Source organism: Ursus maritimus, unplaced genomic scaffold (genome assembly GCF_017311325.1).
Source record: "Ursus maritimus isolate PB19 unplaced genomic scaffold, ASM1731132v1 scaffold_6, whole genome shotgun sequence".
Taxonomy (NCBI): domain Eukaryota; kingdom Metazoa; phylum Chordata; class Mammalia; order Carnivora; family Ursidae; genus Ursus; species Ursus maritimus.
The window spans coordinates 69,876,908-69,900,309 of NW_024426774.1; the positions used below are offsets into that span (position 1 = coordinate 69,876,908).

The 23,402-nt window shown below is 40.0% G+C and overlaps 1 protein-coding gene across 1 annotated transcript in view; it reads right to left on the reverse strand.

The window, feature by feature from the left end:
• MSH2 (mutS homolog 2) overlaps nt 1–23,402 on the reverse strand; it is a 72,482-nt gene that overhangs the window by 27,090 nt on the left and 21,990 nt on the right. The window contains exons 7-8 of the mRNA XM_008700442.2: nt 15,984–16,183; nt 3,534–3,643 (exon numbers count right to left, since the gene is read on the reverse strand). Of these exons, the coding sequence (XP_008698664.2) occupies nt 3,534–3,643; nt 15,984–16,183 (310 nt within the window). The remainder of the gene's footprint in view (nt 1–3,533; nt 3,644–15,983; nt 16,184–23,402) is intronic.

Genomic DNA, 23,402 nt, shown 5'->3' on the forward strand with positions numbered 1-23,402 from the left:
TCCACAACTCATATCTTATTGACACAGTACTTAATGTAGATGAGGGGTCCAGAATATGCCATAGTGGCATAAAAATTATTCCAAGATGAAAGCATCCGAGAATAGACTTTGTTTCTGAACTCTCTTATCTTTCTAAAAGCAGAGCCTCCCCAAAAGAACTCAGTTGTTGTAAATCCCCTCCCAGAGTTTTACAACCAAAGAAGTCAAAATTATCATATATTCTCCAAAGAGCTCATAAATCACTTCTAAAGTCATTTGTTTTCCCCCTAAGTGCCCCTTTTCCATCTCCTATTCCCCAACCAACAGTATATAAGCCCCAAACTCTAACAGCCTCCTTGAGTCCCATTTTTCTGTGAACTCAAATATCTGTCCGTTCTCGTACTAATCTGTTTATCAGTTTAATTAGCAGACTTCCAAACAATGAGAAGAGAACAGAAAAAAAGTTTTGTCTCCCCTACAAAGTTAACTACTTAATGTTCTCCTTTCAGATTAAGAAATCAAGGTCTGTTATAATCTTAAATGACAGCAATGAAATTAGGATAAATGACCTCTTCTTTTCCAGTCCACATCCATATAATTGTACTGCTTGCCTTCCTAAAATCCACCCTTCCCAGACACTCTAACCCCATAGCATCATTCAAATATTAACACTACTATTTTACACAGTAGAGTCTAGTTTGACAGATATGTGTCAAATATTTCAGATCAAAGTAAAAAATCCTAACCCACAATAAGGAAAGCTAATATAATGGAGCTGGAGGAAGCAGACCAGGCTGCCAACATTGTTCATCTGAAGAGGGAAAAATGGTTGCTTTTGCCTCTATACTTTTTTGTATCATTTTGTTTCACTTGTTCTAATAGTGTTACCTTTATAAGTAGACAAACTTCAAATAAAGAAAACACTTTAAAAGTTTACATCCTGGTATTTTGGTACATCATCATTTTGGCTTATTTGCTGCCAGTAGGTATGTATTCCCAAGGGCTGGATCTATGTGCTCAAAATACTGCATGTCAAGAGGGAAGGAAGGCCAGAGGGTGGGGAGGAAGTAAATCAAAAGGCATAATATGAAGCAAAGTATCCAACATTTTATCATCCTGCTTTATCACAGTAGTGGCTAATACCTTATGTACGATGCAAACATGCTTACTGCAGTGACAGCTTTTACTGTCCAAGAGCGGGAGAGGGAGAAGAAAGGTCCTATTAGGCAGGGCCTCCACAGCTACTGGGCAGGGCTGTGACTGTGATGACCCAGATGAAAAGGCAACGGCACGGGGTCTTCAACAGAAGATCTGTACATTGACAAAGGGGCTACAGATTTTAAGAAACTCTTAAACATTCTCAATTTTTTTTTAAAGATTTTATTTATTTATTTGACAGAGAGAGACAGCCAGCGAGAGAGGGAACACAGAAGGGGGAGTGAGAGAGGAAGAAACAGGCTCCCAGCGGAGAAGCCTGATGTGGGGCTCGATCCCAGAACGCCAGGATCACGCCCTGAGCCGAAGGCAGACGCTTAACAACTGTGCCACCCAGGCGCCCCAAACATTCTCAATTTATACACACCAACTTCTGGCCAGATAATGCCCAGTGACTGCCCAAGAGCGCAACACTTGCAGCAGGCTGCAAACTGGTGAAAAGAAATCACATGCCCATTCTCACTTTGAAATATAACTGCATTCCTAATTTATTAGGAGTAATTTATTTATTAGCAAGTAGTTCTCAAAGTGTGGTCCCCAGACAAGCAGCATCATTTGGGTACATGTGAGAAATGCAAATTTTCTAGCCCCACCCCAGACTGAAAGATTCTCATTCTGGGGATGGAGCCCCGCAATCTGTTTCGGCAAGCCCACCAGTTGGTTCTGATACATGATTTCGTCTGAGACCCACAATATTTAAGCATGGCAACTTTTAGAAGAATAAAGTTCACCACAAAGCGCAGAATCAACTGCATCATTTCAGCAAAGCTAAGCCGCGGAGACAATGAAATGCTCTGATTCTTGCCTTCCCCCTCCCTATTTTAGTCAGAGCTTTTATTAACCACCAAGAACTACACCTTTACATGCTTTCATTTAAAGAATGTTTATAAGGGCGCCTGGGTGGCCCAGTCAGTTAAGCACCTAACTCTTGGTTTCAGCTCAGGTCACAATCTCAGGGTCCTCAGTGAGGAGTGTGCTTGTCTCTCCCCAGCTCTTCCTCTCAAATAAATAAGCAAATAAAAAGTAAAAAAAATAAATAAAGACCATTTACAAATATCCGACTCTGCCCCATCACAGGTAAGGCCACATCCTCAGCTCCTGGAGGCAGTGGTGGTTTCAGCATCACGTGTCTACGAGCAGTATTTCTGCCCCCCATTGATCTGAAAGTTCTAAAATCCAAAATCATTCTGCTAACAGCAACATTACAGAGGTAACAGTAGCTAAAATGCAAGTTTTCCCAAATGAGGGGTGAACAGTGCAAGTTTTTGGCTGCTTGGGCCTATCCCTGATAAAACAGTACCAGGAAAGTGAAGCATCTATACCTATATCTACATATGCATGGACGTCTAAATCCAAAGAGCACAGAGTAAAGGAGCTTTAACTGTTTTAAACCCCAGTTAACAATCCAGTAAAAAAAATAAATAAATCGACATCCCATAGGGCAAACATTAACTCAAATCCAGTTATTAAGAAGAATGCAAAGAATCTAACAATTAGCAAACCAAACCATTACCGTGATATGAATAATGTGAGATCACATAATCCCTGCATGATCATTTTTGACAGAAAATTTAGTGTAGAAAATTTTAAAGATATTTTTAAAGTCACAAAATTGAAAAACACTACGTTCAATGGCTCTATATTAAATTTGTTCTATAAACGAACTTTTGACAGTAAATTTTACCATTTCATAAATTTTGCTTTCAAATTCATTTTCATACAAGGGTATTTTCAACTATTTCAGAAACTATTCCCACTTTATATTTATACATAAATTACTGCTTAACACTGTTAAAAACCTGAGGCTATAGATTGCTTACACCCTAAATGTTCTTACCAATTAACAAGAAATTTGGAACTAAACAGTATTTAGAGTATGGTTAACTTTTTAGTTATATCAACAACTATTTAGGACAAACACACATATTCTAACCTCTTCCCCTAAAGACTTTCCTACATGGAAAATAAACAAAGGAGAATTGCCTTCTCTTATGTTCCATATTTACCTTTATCTTCTCCTCTTTTCCAGGACTACAATTTTCCTTCTCTCTTGAAATTATAACAAAATTCAGGTTGCGTATGTGAAATCTCTTACTTGTGAGATTTCCTTTAACCAGGCCAGTTATGCCCAACATTCATTTCCTGTTAATCTTTCATCCACTAAAACAATTGTTATTAAAACAACAACAACAAACTTGCCCCATCACTTAATCTTACATCCACTGTCTCAAAGGTGCCTCACAAAAATACCAAAATTAAATACTAAAAAAAAATCTGAGGTTTTCTGACATGCATTTCAAAAATACTTCGCTGCTTGAATTCAAGAGTAGATTACATACCTGATCCATATCTAAAGTTGTTTCTATCATTTCCTGAAATTTGGAGAAATCAGAACGAAGATCAATAAGAGGAGTGACAAAAACTGCCAACAATAAACTCTGGTGTTTTCCTAAAAGAAAGCAAAAAATAATAAAATAAAATGGTCCTATTTTGAAAAATACAAGACCACACATCATACTCATCTGAGATAACAAACAGCATGTGATCCAAAAAGCACAAATAGCGCAGATCTCCAAAGTTACTATTTACTCCCATATTTTAATTCAAATGCGTTTAGTATTTATTTTATAGAAAGGGAGATCATCTGGCACTCAAAGCTTCCTAATAAAACACTGTCTCCCCTGCCTGTAATCTCCTTCAAAAAGAGCACTAGAGATGCAGAAACATGAAATTAATTACAACTAAATGAATTGTATTTCTTGGCAGATTTAATAAGCCAAAGTCAACGTCACTAAAATTAAATGCCTCTAACTTACCTTATATCCCTAATTTCCATTAATAATACAGTGCTCCAATTAACAGCGGTGAAATCAAGCCAGCATCTACACTGGCACTTCACCTGATGCTATATAAGAGCACATGCTGGGGAATTCTAGGAGAAGGAGTAAGTGAAGGAGCTACAGTGTGAAAGGCGTGAGTACAGACCTGGGTGCCAACCCCAGCTCTGCGACCTGCTGGCTCTGTGATCTGGAGCATGTTGCTCTGAGCCCCTTTCCCTGGCAACAGGAGTAATGACAACAGCTACCCAGAAGAGGAATAAATGAGGTAACTCTACATAACACTTAATACAATATGCCTGACACTTAACAGGAGCTCAGCTACAGTTACCATGCACTGCTACAGGTTACACTGCAAGGATTTTTTTTTCCTGATATCCAATAAATTCTTTTACAAGAATTCTGCAAGTGCTCTCTAGCCTACTGCATTTTGCTCCAAAGCAATAGTTTCTAAACTTTTCTAGAAGTAGCACTAGCTCTTAATTGAGAAAACGATGAAAAGCTACTATGAAGTCAGCAAAATTATTGTAAGAATTCATGTTTTATTAATCACAACAGCATCTACACATATTTAGAAAATAGTACATATGTGTGAAACATTATTTAGACAGTCTATAAACAACACTTTGCCCACATAATGTCTGTTGGACTTCAACGCCTGGTTCTTTATTCTGAATTAGCTAGCTGATACCGCTACTGGTAAATAAGGGAATGATGGAAGCAAGGCGCAGAGGTGGCACTGGTTCACAAATGATCTTTTCCTAGCCCATTAATGTTTTGAAGCGATCAAGGGCAAGCTTTCACACAATTAAAAGTAAACTTAGCAATATATGAAGACCTCGGAGTAGTTGGCCTAATGGCCACTGTACTTATCACTACACTAAGATAAAAAGAAAAGCAGAGTATAGATGAAAAGTACAAAAACATTTGGTGTTCAAAAGAATTCTTTTTTTATCTAAATTCTCTATCCTGGTTCAGATATTTAACTTTCATGAAACTGAGCTTTATTAGAAGCAAACAGCCTGTATACGGCATCTCAAAGGAAGAAAAAGAACCCTAGACTTTAAGGCTGCATGCAGAGTCACCTGATGCTCGTGCTGGGTACAAATGCAATGGACATGCACGCAGGCTACTGTTTTATTAAAGTTCGCTAATGCTTTTGCTACTAATCATTTCAAGATTTTTCCATCTTGAATTCTTTCCCCTACCTGTAATTTGTACTGAGCCCCAGCTGTCGATTTCTAACTGGGCTTTTTTCCCCCAAAATGGTTATGGTTTTTTAAATGAAAAATAATAGCTTTAGAGGCGCCTGCGTGGCTCAGTCATTAAGCGTCTGCCTTCGGTTCAGGTCATGATCCCAGGGTCCTAGGATCGACCCCCTCATCGGGCTCCCTGCTCAACAGGAAGCCTGCTTCTCCCTCTCCCACTCCCCCTGCTTGTGTTCCCTCTCTCGCTGTCTCTCTCTCTGTCAAATAAATAAAATCTTAAAAAAAAAATAGCTTTACTGAGATATAACTCACATACCAAACAACTCACCATTTTAAAGTGTACAATCCAATGGTTTTTAGTTTATTGACAGATTTGTGTGACAACCACCACAATCCATTTTCGAACACTGTCACTGCTCCCAAAGAAAAAGGGAACCCTACACCCATTAGCAGTAACTAACCATTACCCTCCAACCTTCTGCCACTCCTCCAAGTCCAGGCAACCTCTAACCCACCTTCTGCATTATAGATTTGCCTATTCTGCATATTTCACATAAATGGATCATATGATACTGTGACTGCCTTTTTTCACTTAGCATAATGTTTTCAAGGTTCATCCATGCGGCACCATGCATCAGTACTCCATTCCCTTTAATTGATGAATATATTATATAGATAGAGCCCGTTATATTTATCCATTCAGCAAGTGACGGACACCAATTGGGTTTTTAAACGAAGTCCATTTTTCACTAGTTATCACAGCCTAGAAAGCCCTACACAATCTATTCCAGGGTCTTAATACAAGGACTACAGACCCTTAAATTCAAAGTACTATGTAAACACAGAAAAGAAACAAATCCCACTTCCATTTTCTCTAACCGCTAATTACCAGATATATTTTCATATCATATTACAGCTTTGGAGATGATTTTAAGTATCATTTAAACTCATTATTAGTTCAAAACTTAAGACCTTAGCAGAACCTCAGATCATGTCATTTAATGCATTAATAAAAAGATTTCTTTATCAAGTTTGTTTTATATTTTGATAAGTGTGCTTCAATATAATCGGCTTCTTCTGCAAGTCTGTATTATTTTATGCATTTCAAAACACTATTCTGGGGGTGCCTGGGTGGCACAGCAGTTAAGCGTCTGCCTTCGGCTCAGGGCGTGATCCCAGTGTTACGGGATCGAGCCCCACGTCAGGCTCCTCCGCTATGAGCCTGCTTCTTTCTCTCCCACTCCCCCTGCTTGTGTTCCCTCTCTCGCTGGCTGTCTCTCTGTCAAATAAATAAATAAAATCTTAAAAAAAAAAAAAAACTATTCTGAAGAGGGATTAATAGGCTTTATTTAGGGTCCACAGCACAAAAAAAGAGTTAAAAACCTCAAATAGGTCTTACCTCTCTGGCTTCTCCTCCTAACATGGCCCTTATTCTCTATCTCTGTGCTGGCCCACTCTAGCCTTCCCTCGCTCCCTCAACAAGTCAAGCCTTAGGCACTTGCACTAGCTGGTCCCACTAGCCTCCCCCCAGATCTTAAACAGCTGGCTCCTTCTCATCATTCAACTTGTGGAACTCAGACAGCAATTCCAGAGAGACCACCCTCGACCAACAGATCGAGTGTCTCCCTGGCTCCAGCCAAGTCACTCCATCATATCAATATATTATACTTCCTTTACTGTATTTATTACTACTTGAAATTCTTGCTCACTGATTTGTTTATTGTCTGTCTCCCTCTATCCTTCCACTATTGATGACCCTCCATAAGAAGAGGGACATTACCTGTCACAAGTACCATCGTACCTCCTAGAACAATGCCAAACAAATGAACTATCTGTTGAATGAATGACTTATTGAAGGAAGGAATCAAGGGACTGGTGAAGCAATCAACTAATGGTCATTAGTTCTGATACACACAACACTCATCTAGCAAGCATACCAAAGATGACACAAGGAAAATATCGTTAGCTTCTTAAGTGCATCAAAGTATGAAATGTCCAAGTAATCAAATCATTCAATAATTTGTAGGAACTCCAATTCACTACCAACCATTAAAAGATTTATCATAACTTCTTGAAGCTGCTGACAGCATACACAAAAATTAACTTGAAATGGACTAAAGACCTACCTGTGAAACATGAAACCATAAAACTCCTAGAAGAAATCATAGGCTGTAATTTTTTTGACATTGGCTAAAGCAATTTTAAACTAGATATGTCTCGTAAGGCAAGGGAAACAAAAGCAAAAGCCAACTGGGACTAAATAAAAAGCTTTTGCAGTGAAGGAAACCAGCAACAAAACAAAATGGCAACCTACTGAATGGGAGAAGATAACTGCAAATGATATACCCATTAAGGGGTTAATATCCAAAATATGTAAGAACTTAAACTTATCCAAAAAAACAAAAAATCCAATTAAAAATGGGCAGAGGACCTGAATAGACATTTTCCCAAAGAAGACATACAAATGGTCGACAGACGCATGAAAAGACGCTCAATAACATTAATCATCAAGGAAATGCAAATCAAAACCACAATGAAATATCACCTTACACCCATCGAATGGCTAGAATAAATAAGACCAGAAATAACAAATGCTGGTGAGGATGTGGAGAAAAAGGAACCTTTACGCACTGTTGGTGGGAAAGTAAACTACTGCAGCCACCGTGGAAAACAGTATGGAGGCTCCTCAAAGAATTAAAAACAGAAATACTATACGATCCAGTAATTCCACTACTGGGTATTTTTACCCAAAGAAAACAAAACGCTAATTTGAAAAGATACATGCACCCCTATGTTTACTGCATTATTTACAATAGCCAAGATACGGAAGCAACCTAAGTGTCCACTGACAGATGAATGAATAAAGAAGATGTGGTACACACACTGGATTATCAGTCATTAAAAAAAAGGATGAGATCCTACCATTTGTGACAACATGGATGTATCGAGAGGGTATTATGCTAAGTGAAATAAGTCAGACTGAGAAAAGCAAATATATGATTTCACTTATATATGGAAAGAATAAACAAGCAAAAAGCAGAAACAGGCCCATAAATACAAAGAACAAACTGATGGTTGCCAGAGGGGTGGGGAGCAGGGAGATGGATAAAATGAGTGAAGGGGAGTAGGAGGAGATATAGGTGTCCAGCTACGGAATTAATAAGTCACAAGGTGAAAGGTACAGCACAGAGAATCTAGTCAATGATACTGTAATAGTGTTCAGCGTGACAGATGGTAGCTGTATTTGTGGTGAGCACAGCGTAACATATACAGTTGCTAAATTACTATGTTGTACACCTGAAACTCATAAATCATTGTGTGTCAACAAAATTTTTTTTAAGTTAAAAAAAAAGAAAACAACTACAAGACTGTCTAAGTTAAATGAGCAAGTAACACTAAAATCTAAACAAACTACAGTATAGTTCTGGACAGCGGACAGAAGTGCCTCCTTACAATGCCCTCCATGGCCTCAGAGCCAAAGCCTGGCACTAGCCAGAAGTCTGCTACATCAGACTGCTCAAATAGTCCACGACTGAGAAAATCAACCTGAGGTCTAAATTAATTATAAAGTTGGCATTAACATTTTATTCTATTAAATATTTTGGTAAATGGTAAAAGACACGAGTTGCAATTAACAAAGATTTAAACAATTTATTCTATGCCTACGTTTCCTTGACTAATTTTACATAAATTCTTTGTATTATTTCAATCTCAAAGTTTTGTTTTGTTTTTTTTTTTTAAGATTTTATTTATTTATTCGACAGAGATAGAGGCAGCCAGCGAGAGAAGGAACACAAGCAGGGGGAGTGGGAGAGGAAGAAGCAGGCTCATAGCGGAGGAGCCTGATGTGGGGCTCAATCCCACAACGCCGGGATCACGCCCTGAGCCGAAGGCAGACGCTTAACCGCTGTGCCACCCAGGCGCCCCTCAATCTGAAAGTTTTATTAAGCACAATTAAACTTTACCTGACCCCTTTAATGTATTTATGAAATGTATTTAAAAGTCCAGGTAAGTGAAAAAATGAGGGTAAGATACTGCTCATGAAAGTATTCACACAAATATGAGGCTCGATCCAATAAATTCCCAAATTAAGCAGAAGGAGAAGTGCAGGTGAATCATGGCAAAATGGCTAAGTAATTAAATCACTCTGAATGATGACCTTGGGCACAAGGCCATCTCTGCTCTTCCTTCCCTGACGGCAGCCACTCTGAGGTATGGGCCCCCTTTCCCCAGCTTCCTTCACTCATCCTCTCTCGTCTGTTTCTCCAGCCACCTCATTCCTTTTCGTTAACCACAGCCACCTGTCTCGGTTCCCCCGTTTGGAAGCAACACTTTCTCTGACACCACTCCTCATTTTCCTTTATTAGTACTGTCATTTTGACAAGATAGTACTTTTCTTTCCTACCATGACTTTTTCTTCTAATTCCACTGATTATTTGAGTATCATTTTACACTTGTGCTAGTAGTCCCTAGGAGATAATAGAAAACATATTCATCTCTGCCTCCCGTGTCTGGCACAGAGCTCCTATAAACCCTTGTCATTTCCTAAGTGCTAAGAGCACTAGGAGCGTCTCTTGCTCTAAAAGGGCGATTCTAGAGGTGCCTGCCTGGCTATGTCAGTAAAGCATGCAACTCTTGATCACAGGGTGTGAATTTGGGCCCCACGCTGGGGTAGAGTTTACCTAAAATAAAATAAAAGGGTGACTTCGAGAATTATTAGCTCCACCCCTTCATCCTCCAGAGACAGGAGAGGGGCTAGAAATGGAGTTAATAACTGATCATGCCTACTTGAGGAAGCGTCTATAAAATCCTATTAACAGGGGGTTCAGAGAAGTTCCAAGTTAAGTAAACAAAACCCAAATCAAGGACAGAAGCTCCTGCCCCTCCCAGACCTGGTCTTATGTGTCTCTTCATCTGGCTGTTCATCTGGATCCTTAATGAAACTGGTAAATGTGCTTCCCTGAATTCTGTGAGCTGCTCTAGCAAATTAATCCAAGGACTGGGTATCACAGGAACCTTCACTCTACAGCCAGCTGGTGAGCAGCACAGGTGATAACCCCAGCCTGTAACAGGTATCTTGTGGGACTATGCCCTTAACCTGTGGGATCTGGTGCGATCTCCAGTTAGATAACGTCAGAGCTGAGTTACACTGTAGGATACCCAGTTGGTGTCTCAGAAAACTGGTGTGGAGGGAAAAGCTCCACGCATCTGGTGATCGAAGTACACTGTTCTGTGGGAGAGCAAAGGAGAGACACAGGAGAAAGACTCACAGGAGGAAAAGACAAGAATAAACCTAAGTTTTCCTTTACTGTTCCAACTTCATAAGATTATTTTTCCTTTCTCTCACCCATCACGTATTATAGCAATTTTCTCATTTTTTTCTTTTGGTATATATTCTTGGACCAATAGTCTGTATCTCTGTCCCTCCACCCAAATGATCTTACACCCAGATCCCACTAAACATTTCCAACAAAATACACTAAACACCAAAACATATTAACCACAATAAAGAGCAAATAGTGTTGGTAAGTATATAATGAAATTTTCTTAAAAATCTTTTGACTGGAGGGGCACCTGGTGACTCAGTCGGTTAAGCGTCTGCCTTCGGCTCAAGTCATGATCCCAGGGTCCTAGGATTGAGCCCCACACCAGGCTCCCTGCTCAGGGGGAGCCTGTTTCTCCCTCTCCCTACGCCTGCCGCTCCCCCTGCTTGTGCTCTGTGTCAAATGAATGGATAAAATCTTTAAAAAAAAAAAAAAAAATCTTGTGACTGGAACTGTAAATGAATACAACCTTCTTGGAAAAGTAATCTGTCAGTAAATAATTACCTGCTGTTAAAATGCAGACCAGACCCCTCTGGTCCTACAGGTCAGAGGAAGCAATTAATGCATTCTGAACTGAAGGGGAGGAAATGACATGATCAGATGAGCTAGGAAACATTACCATGGGTTCGCTGAAGAGAAGGCACAGACCACAGGAGGGAAAATAGCAAATGTGAGGTTTTTAAGAAGTAATTAAACAGAAACATGATTAATTGGATACGGGGAGAGGGAAGAGTTATGCGCCTCAGTACAATGGCTGTTAGAATAAAATGTATCAAATAATGTAGATATTTAGAGGAGCTGTTTTAAGCACCATCACAAATTTGCCCTAAATGCATGATACCATTATTTTAGGCTTTGTCTCAACTTTTTAATTTTAAAAGCTACAAGGGATAAGGGAAGCCAGGTATATTTTTCAAATAACTATTTCTTACAGGAGAAAAATGATTTAGAGTAGACCTTCCATTACTCAGTGCCAAGTCCGCTTTCTAGACTGTTGCTGCCCTCTGCTGTTCCTGAACTTATTTTTATTTCTTTTCAGGAATAACGTTAATATAACTTTAAACCTAGACTTAATCAAAAACCAAAAACACCATAAGATAGCAGGAGAACATACTCAATTTCGAGCAATATACTAATATACTAAAAAAAAAAATTTTTTTTTGAGCAATAGTGCGCACGGGTACAAAGGAGGGGGGAGAGGGAGAGGAGAATCTCAAGCAGGCTCCACACCCAGCACGTAGCTGGCTTGGAGCTCAATCTCACAACCCTGAGATCATGACCTGAGCCAAAACTAAGAGTTGGACACTTAACCAACTGAGCCACACAGATGCCCCTACAAAGAATTTTTCTATATCATGATTCTACTTTTAAGGACAGTGCAAGGGCGGCTGGGTGGCTCAGTCGGTTAATAAACATCTGCCTTCGGCTCAGGCCATGACCAAGGGTCCTGCCATCGAGTCCCACATTGCACTCCCTGCTTAGCAGGGAGCCTGCTTCTCTCGCTTCTTCCGCCACTCCCGCTGCCCATGCTTTCGCTCTCTCTCTCAAATAAATAAATAATAAGTAAAAAATCTTTAAGGACAGTGCATTTGGTTTATTTTCCTCATAAGTTAGCCTCAGTTTTGGCTTTCTCCAAAAAATCAGCAGGCTAAAGAGCTACAGCAAAATGCCATGCTTTTTTTTTTTTTTTTTTTTTTTTAATGATTTTATTTGTAAGCAATCTCTACATCCAACATGGGAGTCAAACTCAACCCCCGAGATCAATAGTCTCATGCTCCACTGACTGAGCCAGCCGGGAGCCTCCATTCTGTTGTTTTTTAACACGAAATTCAGATCAGTTAGGTTCCTAATGACTAGGGCACACCTGGAATCTCCAATGTTTCTTCTTTTTTCTTCTTTTTTAAGATTTTTATTTATTTGAGAGAGAGAGAGAGAGAGCACAAGCAGGGGATGGGGGTTTTACAAATGCTTTTGAATATCTGATGAAAGTTACTGATCTTTTCCCAGAAAAATACACATGGACAAAATCTTATATAAAATGTCAAGATGCTTCTAAGAACTCATTTAAAAATCCCAGCTTTGGGGCACCTGGGTGGAGGGCTCCAGTCGGTTAAGCATCTGCCTTCGGCTCAGGTCATGATCTCCTGGGATTGAGCCCTACATCGGGCTCTCTGCTCAGCGGCGAATCTGCTTCTCCCTCTCTCTGTGATCTCTCTTGCTTTTGCTCTCAAATAAAATAAATTAACAAATAATCTTTTTTACTGGGACTAAATGAAAAAGGGCCAAAATCAGAACTGGAGGACTCTTAAGGGGAAAGCAAAACAAAGAAGGATCCAGCAATTCTATTTCTGAGTACATATCTGAAAGAAACAAAATCATTACCTCAAAGATGTCTGCACTCCCTTGTTCATTGCAGTATACTTACAACTGCCAAGATATGGGAACAACCTAAGTGTCCGTCGATGCATAAATGGATAAAGAAAATGTGATGTATATATACAATGGAATACTATCCAGCCATAAAAAAAGAAGGAAATCCTGCTATCTGTGACAACATGGTAGACCCTGAGGGAATTACGCTAAGTGAAATAAGTCAGGCAGAGAAAGTCACTTATGATCTCACTTATATGTGGGATCTAATAAAAAAAATTAATCTCACAGAAATAGAAAAGAATGGTGTTTGCCAGCAGCTGGGGTTGGGGAAATGGGGGAAGGTGGTCAAAAGGTACAAACTTCCAGTTATAAGATTTAAGTTCTGGGGATGTAAAGTACAGCATGGTTACTTATACTTAAAAATACTGTATTGTGGGGCGCCTGGGTGGCTCAGTTGTTAGGCATTTGCTTTCAGCTCGGGTCATGATCCCAGGGTCCTGGGACTGAGCTCCGCGTCGGGCTCCCTGCTCAGCAGGAAGCCTGCTTCTCCCTCTCCCACTCCCTCTGCTTGTGTTCCCTCTCTTGCTATCTCTCTGTCAAATAAATTATTTTTTTTTAAGTACTGTATTGTATATATTTGAAAGCTGCTAAGAGATTAGATCTTAAAAGTTCTCAACAAAAGAAAAAAAGGTATGTGAGGTGACAGATGTTAACTGAGCTAATTGTAATTATTTTGCAATACATACGTATTTCAAACCATGTTGCACATCTACACCTATACTATGTTATAGGTTAGTCATACCTCGATACAACTGGAAGGAAAAAAAACCACCAAATTCAGCAGTGAAAGCTGATAAGATAATGACTAGACCATGCTTGCTGGATTTAGCAACAATAAGTAACTTAGCAAATGCCATTTCAGTGCTGTGGTCAGGGTTGGAAGGCAGTTGAGCAAATGGAAGATGGAAATGTAGGCTTTCAGAAACTTGGCTGGGAACAGAAAGTGAAAAAGAGATGTAGGTACAAGAGGACACAGTAACAAGGATGTTTTATTTTTCCTGTGGGAAGGAAGAGATGTAGGAGAGAAAAGGTTCAAAACAGCTGATATAAGGGGATAAGAGTGAATTGTTTAGAAAGCCTATCTCCATGATAATCTGATTATTACAGCCTTGTTACTTGTCAATCCCCTTGTGCTCCCAGTTGATCCTGTTGGAATGGAGCCAGAGGATATTGAATCAGAAAAGCACAGCAGTAAAAGATCTCCTTTTATTGGATGAGGCAATTGAAGCACAGGGAGGGTAAATGGCAGCCTATGCCACACTAAAGTAATGTGGGCACAGGAAAGATTTAAGACCCATTTTCTTTAATTCCACTTCGGTGGAACAAAATGCAAGGGCTTTTAAGTGTCATCAGTCTAAAGAGGAGCCTTGGATACAATGGGAATACTTTTTATACAGTGGCACTTTAAGATAAGTGCTTAAGATATTCTTCACGCTTTGCTAAGTAATTAAGGGAAAAAGTTACCATAAAATTAAAATTAAATCTATGCTTATTTTATATCCTGTCATCATAGAGTTGAGTTTTTTAAGTCTGTCTGCAGAAAAAGCTTTCCCATAATAATGAAAGGTTTAACAGGTCTAAGGGATAATAGTGATTTTTAACTCTGAAACTTGAAAAGGTGTATTAGACATATAACTTCGTAAGTTTCTACAACAAATAATTTAGTACTTACGTTCACTTAAAAGTTAAAAATTACGCTTCTAAGAGCAAGCTGATTTTATCCACCAAAACTATATTGATTAATATGTGACTTTGCACACTTTATTCTGGTAACTTCACTTTGATGTCAACTGTTAGAGATCATCAAGACCCTTTGTCTTGGGGCACCTGGGTGGCTAGGCTGGTTAAGCAGCTGCCTTTGGCTCGGGTCATGATCTCAGAGTCCTGGGATCGAGCCCCACATGGGGCTTCTCCCTCTTCTCTCCACTTATGCTCTGTCGTGCACACTCTCTCTCAAATAAATAAAATCTTTAAAAAAAAAAAGAAAAAAGACTCTTGCTTAACTTTCTTTTATAGGTGTACTGGAAAGGTTCACTTCAGCAGGGCTGGAATTAGCCTGAACTGTTTCCTTAAAGTTCCTTTATGTCAATGATCCCCGGGTCAATGGATGCTGTTTTGTAATCAGGATCTGAGGATATTCAGGGTCGTCTGTTTAGCTTGTCAGCACTGTTTGTGATTGATGGTTTATTTGCACCTGGTCTCAGCGAGGCCCCCCTGTGCCAGAGGGTTCTCTATCTATAGAGGCTGGTTACAGAACAGGATTATGCCCACACGACCAGCGAAACTGAAGAAAGTCCAGCAAGACTCCATTTTAAGCTCCCTAGTTCCAAGGTGTTCTGCACACACTGGTGGTCCCTGATGTGAGAGAAAGTGCACCTCACCAAGGACCTTTCAAAAGGACGGACAAGGGCGCCTGCTGGCTCAGTCAGTTAAGCGTCTGCCTTCAGCTCACGTCATGATGTCAGGGTCCTGGGATAGAGCCCCACTTCGGGCTTCCTGCTCTGCGGGGAGCCTGCTTCTCCATCTCCCTCTGCCCCTCCCCCTGCTTGTACTCTCTCTCTCTCTCTCTCTCTCAAATAAACAAAATCTGAAACAAAAAAGGAAGGACAACAGGAGCCGGCACCTGACCTCCCTGGCCCCGTGCTGTTGAGACTTTGGCTGTGATGCATTATCTTTCCTTTGGTGCTGCTGCTAGACTGTACCCTTTTCCTTTAATAAATACAGATTTGAAAGCAATGTCATTTTGGGTCCTGTCAGTCTTTGGCAACTGCCACTGCTAGTGCAATAAATCCAGCTACCCTAATATTCACTTCCAAAAAGCAAAAATTCTAAGTTGTCTCATGATTCCGGACTTCTGCAACATAGTTATAGGTCAATACAAACCTGTTATTAGAAAAACTTAGAGTTACCAGACCCAACTTTATAAGGACAGCACATTTGCTAAGTATATTGAGAGTGAAGGAAAACAAAAACAAAATCATTGTTACCTTCATACTTTTCCAGAGCCCGAATAACATTAGGGAGTTGATTTATACCCTGATAGAGTCGATAACAATCTTGTAAATTTGCTGCTTGTCTCTGAAATTTCTTGGCAAGTCGGTTAAGATCTGGGAATCGACGAAGCAAATCTTCTTGTAAACTCTGCCTCAATTCTGCATCTTCTACAAAAGCTTCCACTAAATTCAGTCTGAAATAAATTGTACTGAATTAATCTTAAATATTTTAGTATAAAATTAAAATCTGTCTACTAAGTATATAGGAATCAATTAAATGAACTCAAAAATTCCATGCAGGAAGCCTGACTCTATCCTGAAATGTAAGCTTCTTACAGAGGATGGAAAGCTCCATAATACTGTGACGTAAGCACTTTCTGATTAGTTAATAACCAAACTAACATTTAGTTAAGTAGTATCAGAAGATACTAATACGTACCTAATTTTGTTTGCCTTTCATCAAATTGCCTTTTCTTGAACAGAAGAATTTCACTATTGGGACACTGCTGTTACTGACACATTAGTGCACACGTAAACAATGATCTTCAATAAAACAATTATAATTCAAGAATGTTGCCAAATTCAACATTTATTCTATCAGAAAGTCTTATAAATTTTCAAAATGCAGTCTAAAATTACCTTATGACAGTACATAGCCAAAAATTTCTAGTTAAAAAACTGAAATAAGCTTATTGCTTCCCCAAAATCAGTATATAAAATCTTGGCCTGTTCTAAGAACTATAAAACATGCAGCTCATATTGCTTTTGCAATTTATTGGAATCCACAGCTTTCCATTTTCTTCCTTGTAATTCACAGAAAGAAATGTTTTAGGGGGAGAGGAAGAATAGGAAAAAAAAAAAAAAAGAAAGATGTTTCTACATCCTAACGCAGCACGTGCATGCACAGACATCGGAGGAGGCATAATATACCCCTCGAAACAGGCCACTTTAGGGTCCTTCAGGACTATTTTGAGCTGACAACAATTAAGAAGAAAAAAGAAAAGCCCTCTGCTTTCTCCCTATTTGCCCAAAAGCAGGACATAAATTTACAGATGTCCTCTCCCTTCTCTCTTTACCAGAAAGGACAAAAGTTAACCACAACTTTAGACCCTCATCAGCCTGGAAATGGTACCAGAGGAATCTACGTAACAAGTTTTAGCCTTTACCTACCATTAGCTTCCCATAATTTGTAGCCCTAGGAACTCAAAATCCTTCTCCTTTGTCTTGTCTCTTCTCTGAAATGTATTGTTCCTTTGCTAAGATGCTATGTATACCCAAGTTCTCATCAATCTTGGAGTTACTCATCTCTGAGTACTCCCATGTATAAGCATAACTTCAGTTTATCTTTCTCTTGTTAATCTGTCTTTTGTCAGTCTAATTTATAGGCACCCAGCCAGAGAATCAATGAGCGTTATTAGGAAAAAAGAAATTTTCCTTCCCTACGATATATAGTTAAAATAGGCTTCACAAACAATACATATTACTCTTACTATGCATAATGTACTGTTATTTTTCTCTCATATTTAACTTATCAAAAAATGCTAGTTTTCACCCACTACACTAATTTCATAACTCACTACTGGGTCACAACTTGCAGTGTGAAAAGCTACCTTGCAGGTGTTAATGCAGGAACATAGATATAGATATAGATATCTATATATATCTCTGAAAGGTAAATTTTAGTAATCAAAGGTAGGGTGGGGGTGCCTGGCTGCCTCAGTTGGGAGAATATGTAACTGAGTTCAAGCCACACGTTGGGTGTGGAGCCTATTTAAAAAAAAAAAAGGGCAAGGAAAATCACCATGGGCATAGCAAATAATCCTAAGTTCAGAAGGCTATGAATGAGGAACCATTTCCTTATTTTTATTTTTTAAAGGGATATTTTTCTTTTTTTTTTAAAGATTTTATTTATTTGACAGAGAGAGAGAGAGCCAGAGAGAGAGGGAACACAAGCAGGGGGAGGGGGAGAGGAAGAAGCAGGCTCCCAGCGGAGCAGGGAGCCCAATGTGGGGCTGAATCCCAGGACCCTGGGATCACTCCCTGAGCCGAAGGCAGACTCTTAACAACGGAGCCACCTAGGCGCCCCCAACCATTTCCTTATACTTATAAACTAGAAGAGCAGTAAATTAACCCTCAAATTACACAAGGACAGAGAAAGGAAACAAATCAGCTTTCTAAATTTCTTAACTACTTACTGAGCTCTCAAACAGCATTTACAATTCCTCCATCATCAAAATGTTCATCCAGCATATTATAGGAGGGGAAAATTATGCTGCCCCCAGAGTAATCACATAACCAAGATTTCTGAACCTTGACAATGCTGAGAATTCCTTGTTGTGAGGGGCTCTTCTGAGCTCTTTAACAATATCTGAATTCTACATATGACACTATGGTGACAACCCAAAAGGTCTCCAGGCACTGCCACATGTCCTCTTGCCCCAGGTTGAGAACCACCAGCTTAAAGAAACCTGAATAAAAATTCAGTTTTTAAAAGATGAAAAGAGAAAAATAACTGAAATTCTATAGAAATGTCAAGATAATATCTAGGCAGCTGGCAGCAGATATATGCATTGTGGCAAATGCCAAATCAGTGGAGGGAAAAATCTGCTACTACCAGGATGGTATTATACTGTGTATCAGTCCCTGGGGCTATAAACAAACTTCTAGAACATTTCAGGCACTTACCGCTCCAGAAGACTTCTATGGCTTGTACTCTAGATTTAAAAGACAGAACAGAACTTGAGCAGACAGATGCAGTCAAGTCCCATAATCCAGTAAAGCAAATCTGGGCCTTCCTACCTAAGCCTCTGGTTCAAGATCACCAGCATGGAAGTCACTTGGAGGTGGACAGTACAATATTCCTGGGGGGTGGGGCTCAGCTGTGAAATTTCTATGAGCTTCTCATGCACCAACAGTTTGATAAAGTCTGAGTCCTAACAATTACAAGAAATCCCTGAGTTTTCATGATAAAGTGGGGAAAGTGACATAATGGGGTGAGGAAAGGATGAAAGAAACCTGATGCTTAGCAATCAACCCCTGATCTTTCTTTTTCTCTTCTTTTCCTAAGACTCCCATATCCTTAGGCCACTCTCAGGTAAATGTAAGAATCCATACAGAAGATATTTCTTTTCTTTTTTTTTTTATTTAAGATTTATTTATTTATTTATTTGACACAGAGACAGCCAGTGAGAGAGACAGCCAGTGAGAGAGAGATAAGCTGGGGGAGTGGGAGAGGAAGAAGCAGGCTCCCAGCAGAGGAGCCTGATGTGGGGCTCGATCCCAGAATGCTGGGATCAAGCCCTGAGCTGAAGGCAGACGCTTAACGACTGAGCCACCCAGGCGCCCCCATACAGAAGATATTTCTGATCAAGAATCTTCCAGGGGTGGGGCTCCTGGGTGGTTCAGTCGGTTAAGCATCTGCCTTCAGCTCAGGCCATGATCCTATGGTCCTGAGACTGAGCCTTGCATCGGGCTCCCCACTTGGAGGGAAGCCTGCTTCTCTCTCTCCTTCTGTCTGTTGCTCGCCCTGCTTGTGCTGTCAAAGTAAATAAATAAAATCTTAAAAAAAAAAAAAAAAATCTTCCAGGGGTGTCTGAGTGGCTTAGTTAAGCATCTGACTCTTGGTTTCAGCTCAGGTCACCATCTCAGGGTCATGGATTGAGCCCTGCATGGAGTTCCACACTCAGCAAGGAGTTTCCTTGAGATTCTCTCTCTCCCTCTGACCGCCCCCCCCCCCACCGTTTGTACGGGCTCTAATAAATAAATCTTAAACCAAAAAAAAAAAAAAGAATCTTTTAATTTTTTAAAAAAAATTCTTTAAAAAAAAAAAGAAAAAAGAATGCTTCTTCCCTATTTCAACTATTTTATCACTATTTCCTCTCAAACTGACCAGGGAATAGGTCCTAAGTCATCAACACCACCTTTCGGCCCTGTAATCCACCAAAATGACCAACACAAAGGGAGAGGGGGTACCCACTATGTTCTCTAGACCTTTTAGAGAACAGAGTTGGTTCTTTGGCCACAGACATGCACATCTATAAGAAAGATCATGATGATACTGTACAGACATCAGGGGAATGGCACTGTTCAAAAAGTAACACCCCACAAACGTTACCATGGCAAAACTTGAAGAGTCCACACAGTGTTATCCAGCATGCTGATAGCATTGTTGTAAATGAGGGCAAGATTCTTGACAAGAGAATTAGTGTATGTACTGAGCATATTAAGCACTCAGCTTCCCAAACCTGTGAAGGAAAATGATTAGAGAAAGAGGAAGCAAAGAGAAAGGTACCTGGGTCCAACCAGGTACCAGTCTGCTCCATGCAGAGAAGCACACTTTTTAAGAATTAACAGAAAAGAGCCTGAGCTGCTGGAACCCATTCCCTATGAATTCATGGCATGATGGACATTAAAAAAAAAAAAAAAAAGACCTCTAGAATGTAAAAATGTTTCTCTTAGTTAAGTAGCAGTCTGGTGTCCCCTTACCCAAAAGCAAACTTTGTGTCCTTAAAAAATAAATAACACCATTCAAGAGCATAAAGTTCCAGTAGGACTACAGGAAGACCGCAAGGGAATAAAACAGCTTCTAAAACACATAGTACAAGGCAATCTACACAGCCCCCTCAATCTTTGGTCCAGGTATCATTAAAAGCCCAATAAATTGCTAGTTTCACAAGTCTGTTCAGTATGCCATTTCAGAAATAATTACAGTGTCAGTTTACGTACTAACAAGTTTTTAAAAAGGATTGTTTTGCTAACTGTTTCTATGACAATGCCACTCTTGAATCACAATTTGAGAAGCTCCAAGTTACTGCTGGCATAACACCGTATACCTGTCAATCCTACTCAATAAAATTACTCAGCTCTACACAATTTGACACATCAATTTGCAAATTGATAGAGAATAAAAGAATTTTTTAGGGTCAGTTCATCTCTAAAATTCAAACAGAATAACTCACGAATTAATCATGAAATGTTTGGTATTCTAAAAAACCCACATTTGTCCTTTCTTTAAAACTAGCCATTTCTGGGGATGCCTGGGTGGCTCAGTCGGTTAAGTGTCTGACTCTTGGTTTCAGTTCAGGTCATGATCTCATGGGTTGTGGGGCTCTGCGCTCTGTGTGGATTCTGCTTGAAAGATTATCTCCCTCTGCCCCTCCCCTGACTCACACTCTCCCTCTCTCACAAATAAATTAAAAAAAAAAAAACACTATTTTCTCATCTCTCATTTTAAGAACAGCTGACTGGAGTTTCACGACAGCATATTCATATGGCTGAGCACAAATTTGGTCCTTAAAGAACTACAATCGTAAATTTCTGAGTCTCTTCTTTATCTGTTCTCACATGGTTAAATGCAGTCAGAACCACTCATCTGATGTGTACTCTTCCGGGCCTGAGAAGATTAAAGATGAAAAAGTATGGCAAGATATAAAGAGAGGAACATGCTTTTAAGGAATATTCAATCTAGTGGAGAAGAACATGCTCCATTTTACAGTTAGTGCTGAGTAACGAGTGAGATACAAAATGTGATATGGATAAGAAAGCAAGGATTCCTATGGGACCTAGAAAACTTTACTTTGGGGCATTTCATTTGCCTATATGTTGAACAGTCGGGATTTAGAGAGACAGGACTTGGGGGAAACTACTTGGGATGGGAGGCCACAGCAGAGACTTACAGGATGCACTGGAAAACTGGAGCAGAAAAGGAACAGGAAAAAACTACATCCAAAGGTAAAATGAAAAGGTTGGCTCTTCTTCTGAGATAAAGCCAGGGAGTAAAAGACTGAAAATACAGATACATTTTGACTGTATAAGGATTAAGGAAATGATCTGCTTAGAGGGAGGAGACAGCTGAAGGCTTTCAAGAAAAGTGAAAAATTTTGGGTTGGGCAGTTAAGAGGAGACATACACCTCCGAGAGGTGCTACGGGATCCCGGGATGCAGGGACTGCGGGTGGGACCGATGCCACCTTGGAGCAGCACTTGGGAAGACACAATGAAGAATCCATCATCAGAGTCCTGTGCACAGACTCACAAGGACTTAATCTAGGCTGCCATGGGTCCCTGTCATGAGCATGCCAGGGTGATATCCCTTCTAGCCCAACAAGCAGCTAAGCTAACCTCAGAGCCCACGGATATTTCTGTGGTATGCCTAGAATCAGATATGAACCAGAAACATGATGACATCACAATGGCAGTGCACAAAATGGTCTTCTAACATCTCCTATCAGTTCTCAAGCAGCCTGTCATAGGGGCTCGATCCTACCGATATTAATTATCTTATAGAGCTATCGCAGTTCCAGTAGTTAGGTCATTTCTTTAGTGTGCAATGGGCACTTTTCTATTAATTCTAGAATAAGCTGCTTTTTGACATTCAATGGACTGACTTATCAAAATATCAGTAAGGAAGGATCACATTTTGAAGCAGCAGGTCCAGTCACCATGTACATAGGATTTTGTTACATTTAATAAATCTGGTCAGAAAAAAAAAAAAAAAAACGGGTAGCAAAGAAAGCCAGCAACTTTTAACTGAGAAAGACAGCTAAGGAGAAAGGCCAGTATGACAAAGGGCTAACGGAGCACAAGAAATTCTACGGTCTCCGTGAAAGCACTGGAAAAGCAGTTGCCTTTGTGGTACAGGCTGGACAGGAGGGCAAATGAACTTCAAAGGGCCGAGCAGATCAGTCCAGAGACCAGAATAAAGAATTACCACTGAACCTGATTTACAAGTAGAGAAAATAATGGTGGGGAAGCAGTGGAGTGCAAGCCCTCCTGTTCTTCCTCAGGGGTTACAACAACACTTCACTGTTATAAAGAAATACACTCACTGTATAATCTCCAAACCACTGTCTCCATACAATATGAACTATTAACTAAAGATACCCTTGCACAGGGGCGCCTGGGTGGCACAGCGGTTAAGCGTCTGCCTTCGGCTCAGGGCGTGATCCCGGCGTTGTGGGATCGAGCCCCACATCAGGCTCCTCCGCTATGAGCCTGCTTCTTCCTCTCCCACTCCCCCTGCTTGTGTTCCCTCTCTCGCTGGCTGTCTCTATCTCTGTCAAATAAATAAATAAAATCTTAAAAAAAAAAAAAAAAGATACCCTTGCACAAAAGGATAATATAACCTGGAAAGAAGTCTAGGGACCCTAGGAGTATACCACTGCCTCAAAAAGCATGACATACTATCACATGAGCACCACCACTATTTATCTAAATTTACAGGAGCCATATTTTTATTCAGAGACTTATGTTTCTATTAAGACTGCTACATGAGGGGCGCCTGGGTGGCTCAGTCGGTCAAGTGTCCAACTTTTGATTTCAGCTCAGGTCACGATCTCAGGGCCATGAGATTGAGCCCCAAGTTGGGCTCCATGCTCTGCGCAGAGTGCACTTGAGATTCTCTCTCCCTCTGCTT